This window comes from Phallusia mammillata, chromosome 4 (genome assembly GCF_965637545.1).
Source record: "Phallusia mammillata chromosome 4, kaPhaMamm4.hap1.1, whole genome shotgun sequence".
NCBI classification, from domain to species: domain Eukaryota; kingdom Metazoa; phylum Chordata; class Ascidiacea; order Phlebobranchia; family Ascidiidae; genus Phallusia; species Phallusia mammillata.
In genome coordinates, this window is record NC_137255.1 from 18,834,365 (window position 1) to 18,850,961 (window position 16,597).

The following is a 16,597-nucleotide window of genomic DNA, read 5'->3' on the forward strand; positions in this document are numbered from 1 at the left end:
AGAGAAATGAGACAAGGAAAATTCAGCTGTTGTATTGGATCGCTTTTAACCGATGAGCAAATTCGGCTCAATTTTGGCAGGTATTTTTAAAAATTCCTATTGTTTTCAAATAGATTTCGCAGAAAAAACAACATGTTTTTCTATGTTGGTTGTTTGTGTCGTATCCGGGGATTTTTCGGTAGAGTACCATCCTACGATTTGTTGTCCCCAGTGTTTGATTTGAAACCTTATTTTGTCACGATCTTCAACATATCAATCTGTGAAATCGCTGAAGGTGGCCTAAGTCGTTGTCATAGGGTAACGCTCAGTCAAATGTACAAGGATCAAACCTACTGATGAAACCTGAACGACTATGCATTAGCGACTTATCCAGGTAACGAGGTTAATGACGGCTTGTTGTTGATTATCATTTATCTTCTACTTTCTACCTCTAATGTACAGCTCTCTTTCAAAGTTTAAAGTGTGCAAGTCATGAGCCGACTTTCTGGTCTTGGAAATTACATAAAAACACAAATTTTGAAGAATAAAGGTATATTAGTTCAATTACCAGTTAGGTGAACATCTATTTGCTAAAAAAGATGTCACAAATTCCAGGAAAGTTTGTTGCTGTTGGTGTGGGTGCCGGGTTTTCATGTTTGGTGTACAGCGCTGCGATTTGTGTATCTTCCAACTTCAAGCAACAGATCAGTATTCCCACCAAGGTTTTGGAGACTGAAAAACTCAAGGCATATCTATATCTTGGGTAAGCGGAAATCAGCGTTAAAACACAGAGAAATATGTTGAAACTATAAACTGGTAACTATTAATTATTTTCAAAACTGGATAGTTGCAAATACATGAAAAATTAGTAGATCAGCTTTCTTGATTGTTGCATCAGTACATGTCATTTTAATTTGTTTTTCTTCAAGAATTTTGACAGAGTCACAGACTGTTTTTGCTTGAATCACTGTAATATAAGTCTTGTAAGCTATCCACCAGTATTTGCAAATTTTGATGTAAAATATGTAAAGGTTTGAGTTGGAAACCCTGTTTTGTTCATGTTTGTTTGTTCTAAAAATATCACATTGATTTGAAAGTAAACAAAGCAAATGTTTTTCAGGAAAAACAGGTTACTGCACCCTCACCAAGAAAACCCAAACAAAGGATCACTGAGTCCTGAAGCAAGACAGGCTATCAGAGAAATTTTTCCTGCACCTTTAGGTGTTTACATATATTTCTTGTACTTGTCCCTTAAACAGTGTTTTAAACATTTTGTTTGTAGCCAAGTTCATTCTACTCATTGATCGAAAAGGGGTTGATTTAGCTGAAGACTATGTTTCACCTTGGTCTGTATTGCGTGATGCCTACTCACAAAACAAGAACATTCGATTGAGGACTGTGGAAAAAATTGCTGCATACAAAGATTGGAATGGTAAGATTTAATTAAAATAGTGTTGCCAAAAATACCTTTTTACTGTTTATAAAAATACAGAAAAACCATGACTAACATCCTTGAAAGTTTAAGCATGAAGGTTTTGTTTTTGTGTTGAACAGCATGGAAGTTGTCAGTATGACTGTGTGTGTTAATTGCAGATTTAAACAGATTGCCAGCAAAAGCATGTCAAAGTTTGAGGTGTAGAGACAGCAATAAGACTTTTTAACTTTAGTGTATTGTTTGACAAGAAATGTATGCAAGTTTGGTTGAAAAAGCTTGTGTTGTTGGATTTATTTTAGTTAAGCTTGTGATTTATATCAATGTTACTGGATTATGCTTTGTTGCGAGCCAGAAAACAAACACAGGAAAGATAGAATAGGATGGAAAGCTTCATTTAAGTTTGATGATGATGATGAGGATAACCTAAAAAGTATTAATTTGGGTAAGATTAAGTACACAGAATATTTCAAAATTTTCTTGTTTTTTTATTGCCAATGGTTTATTTTGCATCTTGTGCTAACAATACATTTAAATGCCTAAATAGATGCTGAGTTTAGAACATTGGCACAAGCATTGGATCCCATTACATTGGTTGGACTTGCACGAACATTTGATGTTGATCTTAGACTCTTTCTACCCCCTCCTTCATTGCCACCACTAAAGAATGAACAAGAACTGGGTAAAATCCAAAGCCATAACACCTGTCAAAATTCCTAAAACAAACTTAAGCAAAACTATAAAGAGAAAAATTTTAGTGTCTTTTAAATGTCAAATTTTAAAAGCAAACCAAATAGCTTGGGTGATACCTTGCAGAGGACATGCTCAGAGAACTTCTTGTCAAGCTACCTCAGGAGGATGTTGATCAGTGTGTTCGTTATTTTACATCTGGTGCATTGAGCCTCAGTGAGGAGCAACAATTAAAAAGGGTGTGAAAATTAAACACTATTGCTTTATACTTTACAAACATAATGTATTTGTCAACTTGTGCAAAACAAAACTTTGTTATTAAGGGAGGATTGTGGTGCTTCGGTGGAAATGGCCTAAATTACACACGCGACATAATGCCACAGGAAAAAGTAGAGCTCTTTTGTCTGCAGGCCTTAGTAAAGCATTCTAAGGTAAGAGATAATCCGTTGCCACTCACGAGTACCACAGCCACTAGAATATGTATACGTGCCGACATGAGCATTTCATCTGTCAACGCGATTAACGAAAGTCATTTCTAACTAGCCCAGAGCTATACGCATCAGTGTGGTCTAAGTTAGTGACAAAAACATCAGTGTTAAGGCCCTCTATCTTGTCTGAATGCACTCATAACAGGAACTGCGTTTATTGCCCGAGTAGTTGCACGTGTAATGTTGTCATCATCGCTTGCTGTTTTTCGTCCTCTTCCGTGAACTTTATTAAAGAAACTTAAACCAAATAAGTTGATGTAAACAGTAAGCGAGCACCTTGAACAAACCTTCAACCCTTTACTCATTGCTCGCACGTGGTAATGCAAAAATATTTAAGTTTTCGTTGTAGTTTGAAGAGCACTGTGCGATGATGGTGAAGTTGGGAGCTCTGCAACTTTTGCAGCGAATTGGAAAAGCACGGACCGACTTAGAGATACAACTTAATATCGTGCGGTTGGTAAATTTGGAATAATAAACACCGTTGTTATTGGAGCATAGTTTTTATAAATGGACATTGTTGGAAAGCAGTAATATTTATGTAACCTTGTTTAAGGACTGCCTCAAACTCACTTTGTAGTGAGCCCCAGTCACAGAACGTTTTTTAATCACGTTTATCTCATATGTTGCTCAGTCAATTCCGATATTGTTGTAGTGGAATGGTATTGGTATGTCATTGGTGAGCAAGCGAAATGTACTCGACCCATTTCAAGGCTTTTATACAGAAACTCACATTTACCGTATGCAGAATTATGGAGTGTTTGATAAACTGCATTTTGCATTGCATTTTTAGAACTATCGGAAACATTTGTCGGTTTCCACGTTTCCATGAGCAAGTCCATCGTTCCGGATGGGTGACGTTACTCGCCGAATTCTCCAAATCCGGTAACGCTCCGATGAGAATGCAGGTACGTATTCGATGCGCCACCTCGTGGCCAAAATTATAATCTGTAAACTCATGTTTAAAAACGGAAATACTGTAACATTTAATTTATAACACAGGCTTCCCGAGCTCTGGCTAATTTGGATCGTGAAACAATGAAAGATGTTTTCGAAGATGGAGCTTACCTTGTTTACCCGCGATATAGATCAAGGTAGGTAAATGCAGTGAGGACAACCGCTCTTCAATAACATTGACAGTCGTTGATCGTGTCACTGCCGTTGGGTGATGACTCAAGTGTTTTTCCTGCATGTGCAACCACATCGGTTTCCGGGTTAATATGTCTCGAATATGATAGCCGAGTCAGCGAAAACAAATTAAATTATTTTTTTGTGGTCCAAATTGTTTGTCAACTCACAAAACACGCCAAACACCACAACGCGGTCGATATACTGAAATTATCCTCGCGATTTACCCGAAAATCGCCGATTCGCTGAGTATCATGTAAGCCGAGCGCGAATAGCCCACCTGGAAATCTGTAATCGACGCCTAAAATCCGTACCAGCGTGGATTACGAGCGGCGTTTAATCCCGATCGGCACAGGAGAATCTTCTCCGGGCCTGCAACCCTCGGAATTCGGGCTATTTTGGTTCGCTTATATTTGACTTGTCGACAGATTAAAGCCCGAAGCTGATGTTGTGTTTATCCACGGCCTAATGGGAGGAGCTTTTTACTCCTGGCGTCAGCAAGAGGGTGTGAGCGGATCTGAAGAAGAGAGAACTGATTGCTGGCCCGAGGTTTGTGTGAATAGAATGCCCGACTTCGCAGTTTAAGCCTTATCATAAAATTAACAGTAAAATTTATCGCCTTTGCGTTTAAGCCATGTGGGAGAAAATATCGTGTACGATTTGTTTGCGGTCTTGTGGAAAACACCGCAAATCGTATTATGGATTTCGGTAGTGAGGGCCGTACCAGGAATTATTCTAATCTTCTGTTTTTTTTCTGTTCGCGGCTTTTTTGTTTTTTCCTACAATTTAGTCTGTATTGTATACAAATCTAACTTATTGGTTTAAACTGTATAACTTGCGTAAAGGTGCAAGTTGTTGAATAAACATTTATTGGTACAATAAGGCGGATAATAAAACGGACAAAAAGTACACGGGTTAAATGTTTACGGTCTGTAATAATACTTTTGTCCGCTTGGTGGTGCGAGTGTTGCAAGTCAATGTAATTGGAGCTGGACGTCTCGTTCATGTCACGTATCGTATCCATGCTATGGGTATAGAAAAAAAATCGCTTTCCTTTTCACTTTTCAATTCTTGTATTTGATGTTTTTGACCTTTAGGATTGGATACCACGTGACCTTCCTGGTTGTCGCGTCATGTGTGTGGAATATGACACCGAGTTGACAGAGTGGAAGGCGATGTGCCCGCATGAACCCGAGACGAGAACAATATCGTTCCGTAGCAGAACCATTCTCGACAAAATGCAACGGGCCGGACTCGGTGATAGGTGCTGGGCTAATGTTTGAAATCTATACTTGTTCGACGTAAAATAAAATATTCAGTGGAATACTCACATAAGGATCCCGATAGTAGTGGAATGTTTCTAGTGTGATACATGATTTTGTATATTTTTCCAAATATGGCACCAACTGATGAGTAACCATGACTCCTCTAAAATACGCAATCTACTATTCAAACCATGCAATATACGGAATTTATTAAAATAAAAAGTAAATCAATACAATGCTCGGGCTTCAAACGCAATTTATTCCAGTCTACAAACCTAACCATTGTGTCTTTTTTACCACGTGTATTTTTTTTAACCGCCAGCATTTTTAAAAAGTTTCTTAGAAACATTGCGTTTTTTATCATAGCCCCGTACACGTCTGAAGGAAAATTAACCCGCCCTATGTTATTCAGACTTTTTTTGCAGACCGATCGTATGGGTTGCGCATTCGATGGGAGGCCTAATTGTGAAGCACATGTTAATGGACGCCATGCAAAACTCAAAGAAGTACGGAACGATTTTAAAGAAGACCAAGTTCGTATGCATTTCAACCTTTGAATACAAGCTATCGCCAACATGCAATGATTTCCCCTTTCTGACATTTTCAGGGGAGTCGTATTCTACAGCACACCACATTTCGGTTCACAATTGGCCAACTATTCGCGCAAGGTTCGACGCTTGTTGTTTCCCTCTGTAGAGGTGATGGAACTCAGCCACGGTAAGTTTACGTCCTCGTATTCGAAATAACAAAATTGTACAAATATGAGATAGCGGTTACTTTTATTTACTTCGTTGTTCCCACAAAGTCCATCCCCACGCTGCCTGTTTCTACAGCACGTTTATTAAGTTATTTTTTGTTTGAGTTTTGTGGCTTAAAAATGTGTTGAATTTGGTCCAGAACTTAGTTTTTGAACCCTTCGCTAGTTTGTCGTTTAACCAATACTTGAATATTTTTACATTTCGAAAAAGCACTTGTCATTGGTCACTAAGCTAACGCCCATAATTGAACTTCAATTTTCCAAATTCTACACTCACCACACGTACATCGTCACCTCATTGGACCTTTCGCCAATCTGATTGAAAATGGGCGTGAAAAACTCGATTGAGTGGGTCCATTATATTGTTGTTTTTGGTGGGATTAGCCTTGTCCAAGCGTCTTCACACAGGGACGGGATCGATTGTTTCCGCGATAAGACAACGAATTTCGATCGCGGCTTTCCAAATCTCTTTGGCACATTAGCACGCGGATGTACCACATCGATCTTGCTGCAAATTCGCCAACCACGGTGGTGAACATCTTTTCACAAGATTACGCAACACAAAAATAAGAGGTTGCATAACTCCTATTGATTTGTGACGAACATACGTGCAGCAAGTCCAATGCAACTGTTTATAATTTTCCTATGTTGGTTTCGGCTTTGTAAACTTTGAATGTGGTGATGGCCAATATTCCTCAAAAGCTGCCCACCTGCGCACTGTTCGAACCTTCACAGCTATATTACTGCATAAACAGCTAACTTTGTGGTCCTCTGAGTGCTTGTTTTCATGGTTTGAAACATAACAATACATGAGACATTGCTAATGCAGTATGGTCTTTTTAATCTTCTTAAATAGTTGACTTCTACCCTATATTTTTTGTCCAGACTCTCCGACACTAGGAGTGCTCAACGACAACCTGCGTGATCTGGCGGAACGTGCCAAAGTTCGCGTGTTGAGTTTTGGTGAAATGCAGACGACCAACATCGGTCTGGGTCCTCACATCAAGATTCACATTGTGCCACCAGAATCAGCGGGTAAACTACTGATCTATTTTTCAAATTTGCGTTTTTAACATATTAAACAACGATTTAAAACTCCACTTTTAACACTTTTCAAATTGTTTAAATCCACAAAATATGAATGCCGGCTGTTAGGTTTTGGATAAGGGCTTCTGAACTGTAGTACCACCCCCGGTTGTTAGGTTGCAGTATGCATTTAATTGACACAATACACCAATTTCTGTGTGCGAGCGAAGTTTTTAATTGACAAAACGTACACATTGGAGAAAAATGTTGGGAAACCTTGTTTTGATATTACCAGATTACAGCACGTTCAGTTACTAATAAACAATGAGTTATATTTTTCACCAGACCCTGGAGTTGGGGAATTTGTCCTTGCCGACACCAACCACCTCAACATCTGCAAGCCTTCGAGTCGTCACAGTTCTTTGTATCAGCAGACAGTCAACTTTATTCGGTCCTGTGTGAAACCGCCTCTACCAAGCGATCAGTCGTCGTCTAAACCAAACCCCAAGGCTTACACCGAAGAGGATCGTGCACCTACCCACAGCAATCCATTTGTGTGGTAGTCCAGGACCCCAAAACCTCTTACAACGCACTGTGATGTAGAAAACATTTTACCCACGACAGCCTGAATTGTTTCCTGGAGATTATTAGTCGACTCTTGTACGTGTTTTCAGTATATTGGCTAAATCTTTTATGAAAAAATAAACATTTTAGCGTGTGGCGATTGCCTTGGTATGTCTTCGCTTTGTACACTGTGCTATACTTCCCTAAACCTATGCTCATTTGTTCACTTTTCGTTGATTTTATTCTTTACTGCTTGTTAAGTACAACCACCACAAACAAGATTGTACATGTGTTACAATACGGCACAATATAAACTGCCCAATACGGAACGCTTGCAATTATATTTATCAAAGGCAATGCTAGTATGTTGCGCCTCAAATTTATTGTTTATCATTTGCTGATCTTCGTTTTAATCCCATGTTTGTTTCACAGGAATATTAAGTTTGTTTATTTAAAAAAAAAATTGTCTGAATTTTGTTGGTTGTTGTGTTTGAGATCAATTGAACAGCTACAAGTTATTAAGCAGGTAGTATTTTTATAGTGTTTGTAACCTTACACTATGATAGTTTATTTACCACTACAGCTTTCGACCACTAAAGAATTTCTGAATGCTTTTTATAACAAGTTGCGCTTTTATCTCGATCCATTTATACCTATTTTTTCGATCAGACATGGGTTCCGGGGAGTTGTTGGATGCTAAAGCATTGGATCAGGCATGTAAAGTCGTATGGGAATCTCCCGATTGTGTTAGGACTCCTTTACTGAAAAACATCGAGAAACTTGGCTTCGTAGATGTACCAGAAGGTGTCCAGGTTCATCTCAAGTTGGAAAATATGCAGTTGACAGGTAAGGTTAATGTTGGTGTAACTCTAAATCCAGCGTCTCTAAAGATGTGGCAAGCATTCTTCATTCAACATCGACATTTTACGATGCTGCCTAATAAGATTTAAACTAGAGCGACCCCAAATACCGTTTGTGTTCAAAACTCCCAGGTTCGTTTAAAAGTCGTGGCGTGGCTTCACAAATGGCACAGGCCCCGGAAGAAATTGTGTCAGGCAAAAAGCAGCTGGTAACCATATCCGCTGGAAACTACGGCAAGACGTTTGCTTATTTCTGCAAGAGCCGCGGCATCCAAGGAAACGTGATTATGCCCATCACAGCCCCAGACAGCCGTCAGACGCTGATCGAGGCAAGTAAATTTCAAATGTATTTTTATTGCATCGACCCTTCGCACATTGTATTGATCGCGACTGCGCACGCGCCTAATCTATTTACTTGGTCGATGTTGATCGTTGACCCGGTAAGATCTTGCAAAACAAGTTTGTTGTTTTTTATAGTTTGTTTACATATACCTCCAAGCGTTGGGAGGTTGAGTTTCTAACTAGAAGCTTCAACATAAAAGGTCCTTGCCACCTTCAAAATATCGTCTTGGTGTTTTCGAAGAAATTTGTTGAAAAAATTCTATACAACTTAATTATGGCATTTGCATGGTAAAGTAAAATCTATATTCTCTGTCTTTCATTGTAGAAAATTGGTTGCAAGGTATTGCGTGTGCCCACAGCCGATTTGATGATGAAGGTTAATCAGTTAGCAAAAGAAGAGGGAATGACGTTTTTGCATCCATTCGATGACGTCAGTATTATCGCTGGCTATGGAAGGTTAGTGAAACCATAGACTGCCTGTACACGACCAAAGCCTATACACAACGGCCAAGCGTTTTTGCACATGCGCAATTGAAATTTATTTTATAATGGCCAATTCACTTACGTACTTATAAACGTTGTTTTTAGTTTGGATCGACAGGTTTGAGCTAGTAACTTCCACTTAAGCTACACGGTTAAAAAGATAATGACAAAAATCAAACATGACATTGCGTCTATTTAACGAATCCTTCGCGCATGTGGAAGTGCATTATTTTGAAGAATACGCAAGTTTGAATTGTTTTATTGCAGTGTTGGTGCAGAGATTGTGGATGAAGTGAAACCTGATGTGGTTTTGGTTTGCTGTGGAGGAGGAGGTTTACTTTCAGGAGTCGCTGCATCAATAAGGTTGCTGGGATACAATGAATGCAAGATATATGGCGTTGAACCGGAAACAGGTAAGAACAACTTTCCAAATTTTCCAATCCGGCAGTAAAGTATTGTTTATTAAATATAAAAATTATGTGTTGTGTTTAATTATGTCCAAACATTTAAAGAGCAATACAAAAACGACAAAATTACAAAGCGAAATCAAATGCTGTAAAGAAAATTGCCAAAGTATTGCAACCCCTTCGCATTTGCCGTATATCAACTGCTCCAATCCAACAAAAGGTTACAAACTGCAAACTGGGCTAGTTGCCATTAAATTTTCGTTTAAAGATTTTCTTAGATCACATTGTTGGTTGATTAATGAATTGGATCACAGACAAGCATTCAATAGTCATTTTGAGCTATAGGGATATCATTTTTCAGCTAACACAATGCAACTGAGTCTCCAGTCCGGTGAAGCTGCATCGCTTTCAACTGCTCACAGTGTCGCAGCGGGACTTGCGCCGCCGTTTGCCGGCAAGATTTGCTACAAGCACGCGAGCAAGTTCGCTGACGGTGTGATCACGCTCAGCGACAGTGAAATCGCTGCAGCGACTAAAGTTCTTTACCAGCGTGGGTTACTCGTCGAGCCGTCAGGAGCTGCGGCCTTTGGGGCTGTCATGTTCGGAAAAGTCCCCGATCTAAGAGGGACGGTGGTAGCGGTTGTGACTGGTGGCAATGCAACGCCTAGCGAGATGGCAGAGATGTTCGAGCAGTTCGCTTTGTGAATAATTTAACAGCTTAACCTGGACTAATTCGATTTGACCGCTTTCCATGTGTCAATCAATGTCAAGGTTACAAAAAACAATTCAAGCACACAAAAATGGTGATGTGCATACAGTTTAACGTCGATTGGAAGTTCTTTTATTAATGCTTTTAATCTCGGTGCAGTTGCGGTGCAATATTAATTTTTTTAACGTTGTGTTTACATGCAAATAACCTCATATACCCAACAGCGCGCTTTTTATTAACCGTCTTTTTATGTGTGGTGTTTAATTTCTTGTTTCCAACACGGACTTTTAATTCACCGTAGTGGAATTCCTTGCATGTTTGTGCTGTTGTCGCGCTTTGAATTATGCATCAGATTGATTTCGCATCGTTTTTCACGACAACACAATTCATTATTAAAAAGGGTGTCTGGCATTTTGCTTGTCAAGACCCTTTTCTATTCAGGTTGAAAGTGGTTAGTTCAACAACTTCGGAATGGTTATGCAGCTGATTTTAGTAATAAATTTGTTAAGTAATTGCAGTTTTCTGCAATAGGAAGTCATATTTCATATACTTTCGGAAACTGTATTCCCTTTTCTGCTGTTATGTGTCCTCAATTTCAAGCGCAAAATGCCAAAAAGATTTAAAGTCGCTCAAGTTGTCATTACGTTGGCAAATAAAGACAAATCGTACGGCAGAAAACCCTTGCAATTATTCGCGCCACACAAGCACTGTTTTCGTTTAACGTTCTGCTCGCTGATTTCTTCATCGGCCAAACCACCATAGTGGAAGCTTAGTTCTTCCTCGGCGTTGATATTTTTTTTCGCAAACAATGCCAACATAGGGATTTCCGAGTCCGCCCTCACAGGCACCATGACTAGGTTGGGGTCGCAACTGTGGTTCACCCATCTACCCACGTTACCCCTGTGACAGGGATCCACGTAGGTGCAGGTCATATTACCGCCATGATGGTGTTCGCGAACTGCGATCACGTAGTTCATATCGTCGGCCGACAATCGCTGGCATCGGTGGGCCGCCTCAACGTCGCTTAGCACCTCGCCTGCATACTCGCACACGAACTCACCGCGATCAATAGCTGCTGCGGTTTTCGCACCAACGCCTTTGTTTCCCTCAAACAGCAAAATTGGACGTTGTAGGCGATTCTGGACCAAGCGGTTTAAGCACTGATAACCACACTTGCACATTGAGTTGCATTCGTACACTGGAGGCGGACTGTTGCTTGTTGTCACGTGATCATCGATGTGAATCAGTGTCGTTTTGCCATTAGCAGATTTTGTGTAGTTTGGGTTGAATCTGCGCAAGCAATCGCAATCAACTTCGCAAGACTGTTTCACGCAGGAACATCCTTCGTAGGAAACTTCGTTCGGATCTATATCGCTTCTTGACGCTTTTACGTTCCCGGGTGTGTACTGAGAATCAAAAAATAGTAACAAAATCGTTTTGTAGTAAACTATCAATACAATGTTTTAAAATAACATTTAAAGACATTCATTCCGACAAGCGAAACTAATGTAGAGCATATATACGCTTGACTTGATTCCTTCCACTTATTGATACCAAACCGCATTATGTTTAATATTAAACTGCGCAATTAACGGCTGCATGCAAGGCCGTAGCGTTATTCCTGGGTTATTTACCACCTTGTCCTTTCGACCCTGATTTTAGGTTTTCCCCAAACAAGTTTAATCGGCAGAAACGGAAGCACGATGTGTTTCAGCACACTTGCATAGGCTGATTAACCACCATCAGAGCATGGAACTTTTAATTAAGTTTCGCTTTGTTTTGTCCAGCTTTGCGAGCGCCAAAGCAATTGCGGAAGGGGTTTCTTTGAGGTTAACCGTCGCCACCAGATTCGGCAAACTTGAACCACCTGACCTGTGCAATCAACCACGTTTAAACCAAGCTTATGTGCAATTTTCTCAAGACAGTACGCAAACCAACTGGCATGTATAATTTAAATTGCGTTTGCAACATGTTGACGCCTCATCAATGTAGCAATTATAAAACATTAGTGAGAGCTGTCATGAAACGCCGCACGCTCAAAAACGCCCCGGCAGCATAGGTGTCATGGGACCGTAGGTTATGAATTTTTCAGCGTAGGTTTCGATTACATATCTTTGCGTGACGTGCCAACGGTGTCGTGTATTGCGAATGAAAACATCAATTTCACGTATCGGTGAATCGCCGATACCAGGTCACACATGAAATGAATACGAGCAATTGCCAAACTCAGCACTACGCCATGTGATTGTGATGTTCAGCAACCAGATCGACATATGCGATATGTCTGTCAACGGACTCAACGCAAGTGGACTGTCAGATAAAGTGTCGGCCGATTTAACCCAATAAAATGCACAGGATTATTGGCCGTGTTGGAACAATTTTGTAGTCATACTGAAAAAAAAAAACACCAAGGAGTATAACGCAAAACATTTTGAAAACTAAGCTACAAAAATTTTGATAATATACTCAGTTTTATTTCAAATTTGCGTTTGTTTCTAATTAGGCTTATAAGCCCCTTCTTCTATTTCTTCTATGGAATAAACGGGACAGCCTGATGCTTGAAACACATTGTTAAATGATATGTGCGTGTACCTTGCTGTATTAAACGATATGTGTGTGTAGCTCGCGGTGGTTTTACGTCAGCACAAATAAATGAATTGCAAACATTTGAACATTGTTCCGAGTGACATTTAAATTAAGAGCCATGTGTTTAAAAAGCATAATATAAGCGACCAACTTGCGTTTGAAATAACCTGGCCTACACAAAGGGTAATCAACCATGGACTTGCACCATTATCTCCTTCTAAAAAACATACGCAATCGGGATAACATCTGGTCCCTAGGGGAGGCTTTAGCCTGGTATTGAATGGTTCCAAAAGTTGCGAAACAAAAGCCGCGCGTTGATTAGTTGGCGCGCAACTAATCGAGAGCGACTCCTGTATCGATCGTAGCATTGTCCGTTTTGCGAAGAGTTGGACCGTAAACTTTCAACCGACAGGCCTCGGGAAGAGTTTTTAAAACATCGAAATTCCCTGTAGGCGTTATGTTGCTTACATGCCAAGGACTGATGAACGCAGTTTACCCCGACTTTAGTTGCTAATGCAAACAATCATGTCTAAATGGATTTTTGAAACATTGTCAGGCGTGACTATTTGAACAGGGTTTCTACGGCGAAAACCACAACTAATGTTAAAAACCAAAAATAGTTTGGCGCTAAGAAAAAGATTCTAATCTGGTGAGAAAAAATAATACATGTTAGAACTAAGTGCTTGTTTTAACACACAGTATATTGGCCAATGTTTACCATCTAGACATAATAGCCCTTCGTTCAATCATCGATATTGATTTCTACGTTCAAGTTGCAGTTTAAGCAAGGTCGCACTGAACCGAAAACACCATCAGGCACGAGATAATATCTTTGCAGTTTATTAAACTTTTACAATCGTCAAAACTACAAGATTCTAACTCGAAGACGCACATTAAAATGACAGCAGTACGGCTAAGTGGAAGACAAGTGGAAATGGGGTGCAAAAAGTACAACAAAAAGAAAAATATTCGCAATAAGAAAAAGCTTCCAGTATTTTGGATCGGCCTAAATAGTTCGACATCCACATTTCCAAATGAGGATGCCCATGTCTTGTTTATTAAATCCTGACTAAGTATCTTAAGTTAGGAACAAAGTGTTGAGTGTATGTTTAATAACCTATGGAAAATAAAAGACTGCACTTGTTTGGGCTGTGTAAAGGTTGTATGGGGCAGGCCAATTGTCGTTACCAGTCGTTAGATCGTTTCAATTAAAAGTAGTCGTCGTCGCCGCCGCCGTTTGCGTCCCCACCAAAGTCATCCTGGTCATAAGCGTCAAAATCACCAAGGTTGTCAAATGCAAGGTCGTCACCGTAATCTAGGTCGTCGAGATCGTCGTTGCAATACTGATCCATGGTGTCGGTATTAAAAAAACTCGCAAAATTGTCCTCATCCCCATCGCGCGGCGCTACGTCACAGTCGTCGCTTTCGTAACGGTCTTCCTCTTCATCGAAAAACAACCTTTTCTCGTCTTCGCCAATGCTGGAAAGTATACAGAAACGTAATAATTTTTAAAAACAGGCGAATGAGGCCAGTTTGCAAGCTCAGAGAGGTCGTTTTCCAGTCACTTTTATAACAATTGATGCAAAGCATTCTTTCTTTAATGATAAAAAGAACTGCCCAAATAGATGTAAAAAGCGACATGTTTTATTGTTACAACGTTTTGGCAAATGCTCAAGCCATCATCAGTGATATTTGGGCCATTATTTTTATCATCAAATTTATGAACAGATTTATATGTAGTGTTCCAAATTGACATGTAGTTTTAAATAAACATTTTTTTTCACTAAAAGATTTTACCTATCCTCGTCATCTGGATAATCATTTTTCCAATGATCCTCATCATTGCTATCTTCATCCTCATCATAATAAGTTTGCTTTGTTATGTGCGACTCATAGCAAAGATTGAGATCTCTGTCAAACAGGCGGAACAAAATTACATTTATTGCTTTGGAATTAAAATTCGCTTAAAAGTGTTCATATACCTGCATGGTTGAACATAAAGGATATCCTTAACTGACCATGTGGGCTGAGTTCCTTGACAATAATATAGGTCATACACAAATTCATCATCTTCTCGTTTAGGTTCAGAAAGACAAAGTTTCTCTCTCAGCATTTGCACTGAGTTACAGAGGATATCTTCAGGCTTTATAGAGGAGTTGCACTTTTTAGTCTCTTGCTCTTCCACATCCAAGATTGGAGTGAAATACGTTGAAAGTTTCCGCGTGTCTGTGTGGATGGCCTCACATGGCTGGGACGGTGATTCTGTTGTTTTGTTTTCTGAAGTTTTAATTTTTGGGTGAGCACTAACAAATTCAGGGTTTCTGGATGAAACCCGCAACAGCTTGTATCTTGCACATTCATCTTGGTGCGAGTGATCAGCTGGGACACCAACCACTGATCTTTTGTGAGAAGTCAAGGGCCGTGTTTTGTAAATGGAGTTTAATTTGCTGTGCAAAACAATGGCATCTTTTACTTTATTTTTGACAGCCTCATCCATTTTGGCATTTAAGCCCACTGTGGTTGCGAATCTGAAAACATTTTCTTCGATTTGAATGATGTCAGCCATTCCACTGTTTCCACGGAAGTGCTCATCCTGCTTTATCCGCTTGCTTGCAAGAAGAAGTGCTTCCACTGGTTCCGCATGGCGCTTGCGCTTGACTCTTATCACTGTTGCCATTATAATATCATGTGCTCACCTATACTGCTTTTAACAATACTGCAATACACATAACTTAAAGGTTAAGACAATTGTTTTCCGACACCAACATCTTTTGTTGAGTGACCTGATCTGCAACTGACTGCACAACATGATAAGTGTACTATTGAACCCCTTTAATTGTAAATGTATCTTTGCCCTGTCTTGTTGATTGCAAAGAAGTTGCAATTTTCCTGTTATAAACCAGAAAGGAAAAAAATCTTCATGCATCAATTATTAATGCTTCAAAAGCTGATTTCCCTTGAGACATATTGGATTGACACACAAATAAAATTATCAGCCTGTCTATCACGCCAGGTCACTTAAAAACACATAGCCTTTTTGACAGTAATTTAATGTTATCAGCCTCCATATATTTAAAAGAATGGCAACAATTTTATGATTTAGTTCATTTTTTTTCCATTTTGTTAATTACTTGAAAATTAGTTTCATATAACTTTTACCTAATTTTTTTAATTGTGTTGTGCCCCATAAATTTAACAACCTTCTTTAAACAATTAATACCAACTTAGGTTTTGGACAATTGAAACAAGAAAAACGTAAAATTAAATGAGTTTCCTCAAAGAAGGCGTACCATGATAAAGTTTTGTAAATAAGCTTGAATTAAAACCATATCAAAAACAAAACAACTTGGTAACACACGATCAACAATCCTTGCCTGTTCCATGTTTATGCTGTAAACTACAGATAACCTATCAAGCCTCGAAACTTATTTCGGTCTTCATTATTTTGCCGACAAATAAATTGGCTGTATTTGTTACGCGGGCAATCTTAGGAACCACGTGGGCTGAAATACCAATCAAAAATAAACCAGTTACCTGAAAACCTTGCTTTCTAAGTGATTCACTTATTTCTTTTGGGGCCCAAACTGGAAAACTTTCGTAGTCTGTCGCAACATCAACGCAGTTTCTCATCGTCTCAGAAAGACGTTCCACAAACAGTATTCCGCCACTATTAACAAAGTTCCCGTACGACCTGCGAATCGGGTACTCGATCGCTCACATACAAACCATTAACGCTAGCTAGCGGAAAGAGTTTTGTTGCTGATGTTGGCCGTGTTTGCAACCAGTTGGTGAATCCAAACACGCTAAAATTTTGGGTGGTAATGCATAAATAATTAATAATCTAAATTTAATATTTTTGGTATAAAGGACATAAAAATATCAAG

General features: G+C 39.4%; 4 protein-coding genes across 6 annotated transcripts; 2 read left to right on the forward strand and 2 right to left on the reverse strand.

The window, feature by feature from the left end:
- The first annotated feature begins 164 nt into the window (after positions 1-164).
- On the forward strand, positions 165-7,761 carry LOC145223292 (protein SERAC1-like). Of its 3 annotated transcripts, none has more exons than XM_080089695.1 (18): positions 165-373; positions 442-529; positions 595-742; positions 1,100-1,200; positions 1,262-1,411; positions 1,767-1,856; positions 1,959-2,093; positions 2,228-2,340; positions 2,425-2,532; positions 2,939-3,042; positions 3,380-3,494; positions 3,589-3,680; positions 4,143-4,263; positions 4,812-4,978; positions 5,405-5,512; positions 5,587-5,696; positions 6,622-6,771; positions 7,108-7,761. In XM_080089695.1, exons 2-18 carry the CDS (start codon positions 472-474, stop codon positions 7,323-7,325), a joined length of 2,088 nt encoding a protein of 695 aa, XP_079945821.1. In that variant the 5' UTR covers positions 165-373; positions 442-471; the 3' UTR covers positions 7,326-7,761. The 3 variants fall into 3 exon arrangements, with proteins under 3 accessions (XP_079945821.1, XP_079945822.1, XP_079945823.1); XM_080089696.1 differs by having other exon boundaries at positions 455-529; XM_080089697.1 differs by lacking the exon at positions 1,767-1,856.
- A 26-nt stretch (positions 7,762-7,787) lies between these two features.
- On the forward strand, positions 7,788-10,538 carry LOC145223295 (L-threonine dehydratase catabolic TdcB-like). Its single transcript, XM_080089699.1, has 6 exons — positions 7,788-7,852; positions 7,996-8,172; positions 8,319-8,515; positions 8,854-8,984; positions 9,279-9,424; positions 9,780-10,538. Exons 2-6 carry the CDS (start codon positions 7,998-8,000, stop codon positions 10,121-10,123), a joined length of 993 nt encoding a protein of 330 aa, XP_079945825.1. The 5' UTR covers positions 7,788-7,852; positions 7,996-7,997; the 3' UTR covers positions 10,124-10,538.
- A 53-nt stretch (positions 10,539-10,591) lies between these two features.
- On the reverse strand, positions 10,592-16,442 carry LOC145223296 (histone-lysine N-methyltransferase SETMAR-like). The gene is made up of 2 exons (XM_080089700.1): positions 16,248-16,442; positions 10,592-11,533 (listed from the first exon to the last, which is right to left on the reverse strand). The coding sequence occupies exons 1-2, from the start codon at positions 16,341-16,343 to the stop codon at positions 10,757-10,759; spliced, it is 873 nt and encodes a 290-aa protein (XP_079945826.1). The 5' UTR covers positions 16,344-16,442; the 3' UTR covers positions 10,592-10,756.
- On the reverse strand, positions 13,538-15,459 carry LOC145223294 (putative RNA polymerase II nuclear localization protein SLC7A6OS). The gene is made up of 3 exons (XM_080089698.1): positions 14,696-15,459; positions 14,511-14,624; positions 13,538-14,192 (listed from the first exon to the last, which is right to left on the reverse strand). Exons 1-3 carry the CDS (start codon positions 15,388-15,390, stop codon positions 13,922-13,924), a joined length of 1,080 nt encoding a protein of 359 aa, XP_079945824.1. The 5' UTR covers positions 15,391-15,459; the 3' UTR covers positions 13,538-13,921.
- Positions 16,443-16,597: the final 155 nt, after the last annotated feature.

Excerpts from the sequence above, each read along its gene's own strand:
- LOC145223292 (XM_080089695.1), top strand. The coding sequence starts at position 472 with ATGAGCCGACTTTCTGGTCTTGGAAATTACATAAAAACACAAATTTTG. Across the intron at positions 1,412-1,766 it reads TGCATACAAAGATTGGAATG|AAAACAAACACAGGAAAGAT; the intron begins GTAAGATTTAAT and ends GTTGCGAGCCAG. Across the intron at positions 3,043-3,379 it reads ATACAACTTAATATCGTGCG|AACTATCGGAAACATTTGTC; the intron begins GTTGGTAAATTT and ends TTGCATTTTTAG.
- LOC145223295 (XM_080089699.1), top strand. The coding sequence starts at position 7,998 with ATGGGTTCCGGGGAGTTGTTGGATGCTAAAGCATTGGATCAGGCATGT. Across the intron at positions 8,173-8,318 it reads GGAAAATATGCAGTTGACAG|GTTCGTTTAAAAGTCGTGGC; the intron begins GTAAGGTTAATG and ends CAAAACTCCCAG. Across the intron at positions 8,516-8,853 it reads GCCGTCAGACGCTGATCGAG|AAAATTGGTTGCAAGGTATT; the intron begins GCAAGTAAATTT and ends CTTTCATTGTAG.
- LOC145223294 (XM_080089698.1), bottom strand. The coding sequence starts at position 15,390 with ATGGCAACAGTGATAAGAGTCAAGCGCAAGCGCCATGCGGAACCAGTG. Across the intron at positions 14,625-14,695 it reads CTTTATGTTCAACCATGCAG|AGATCTCAATCTTTGCTATG; the intron begins GTATATGAACAC and ends CCTGTTTGACAG. Across the intron at positions 14,193-14,510 it reads TATCCAGATGACGAGGATAG|CATTGGCGAAGACGAGAAAA; the intron begins GTAAAATCTTTT and ends TATACTTTCCAG.
- LOC145223296 (XM_080089700.1), bottom strand. The coding sequence starts at position 16,343 with ATGAGAAACTGCGTTGATGTTGCGACAGACTACGAAAGTTTTCCAGTT. Across the intron at positions 11,534-16,247 it reads TTAGAAAGCAAGGTTTTCAG|TACACACCCGGGAACGTAAA; the intron begins GTAACTGGTTTA and ends TTTGATTCTCAG.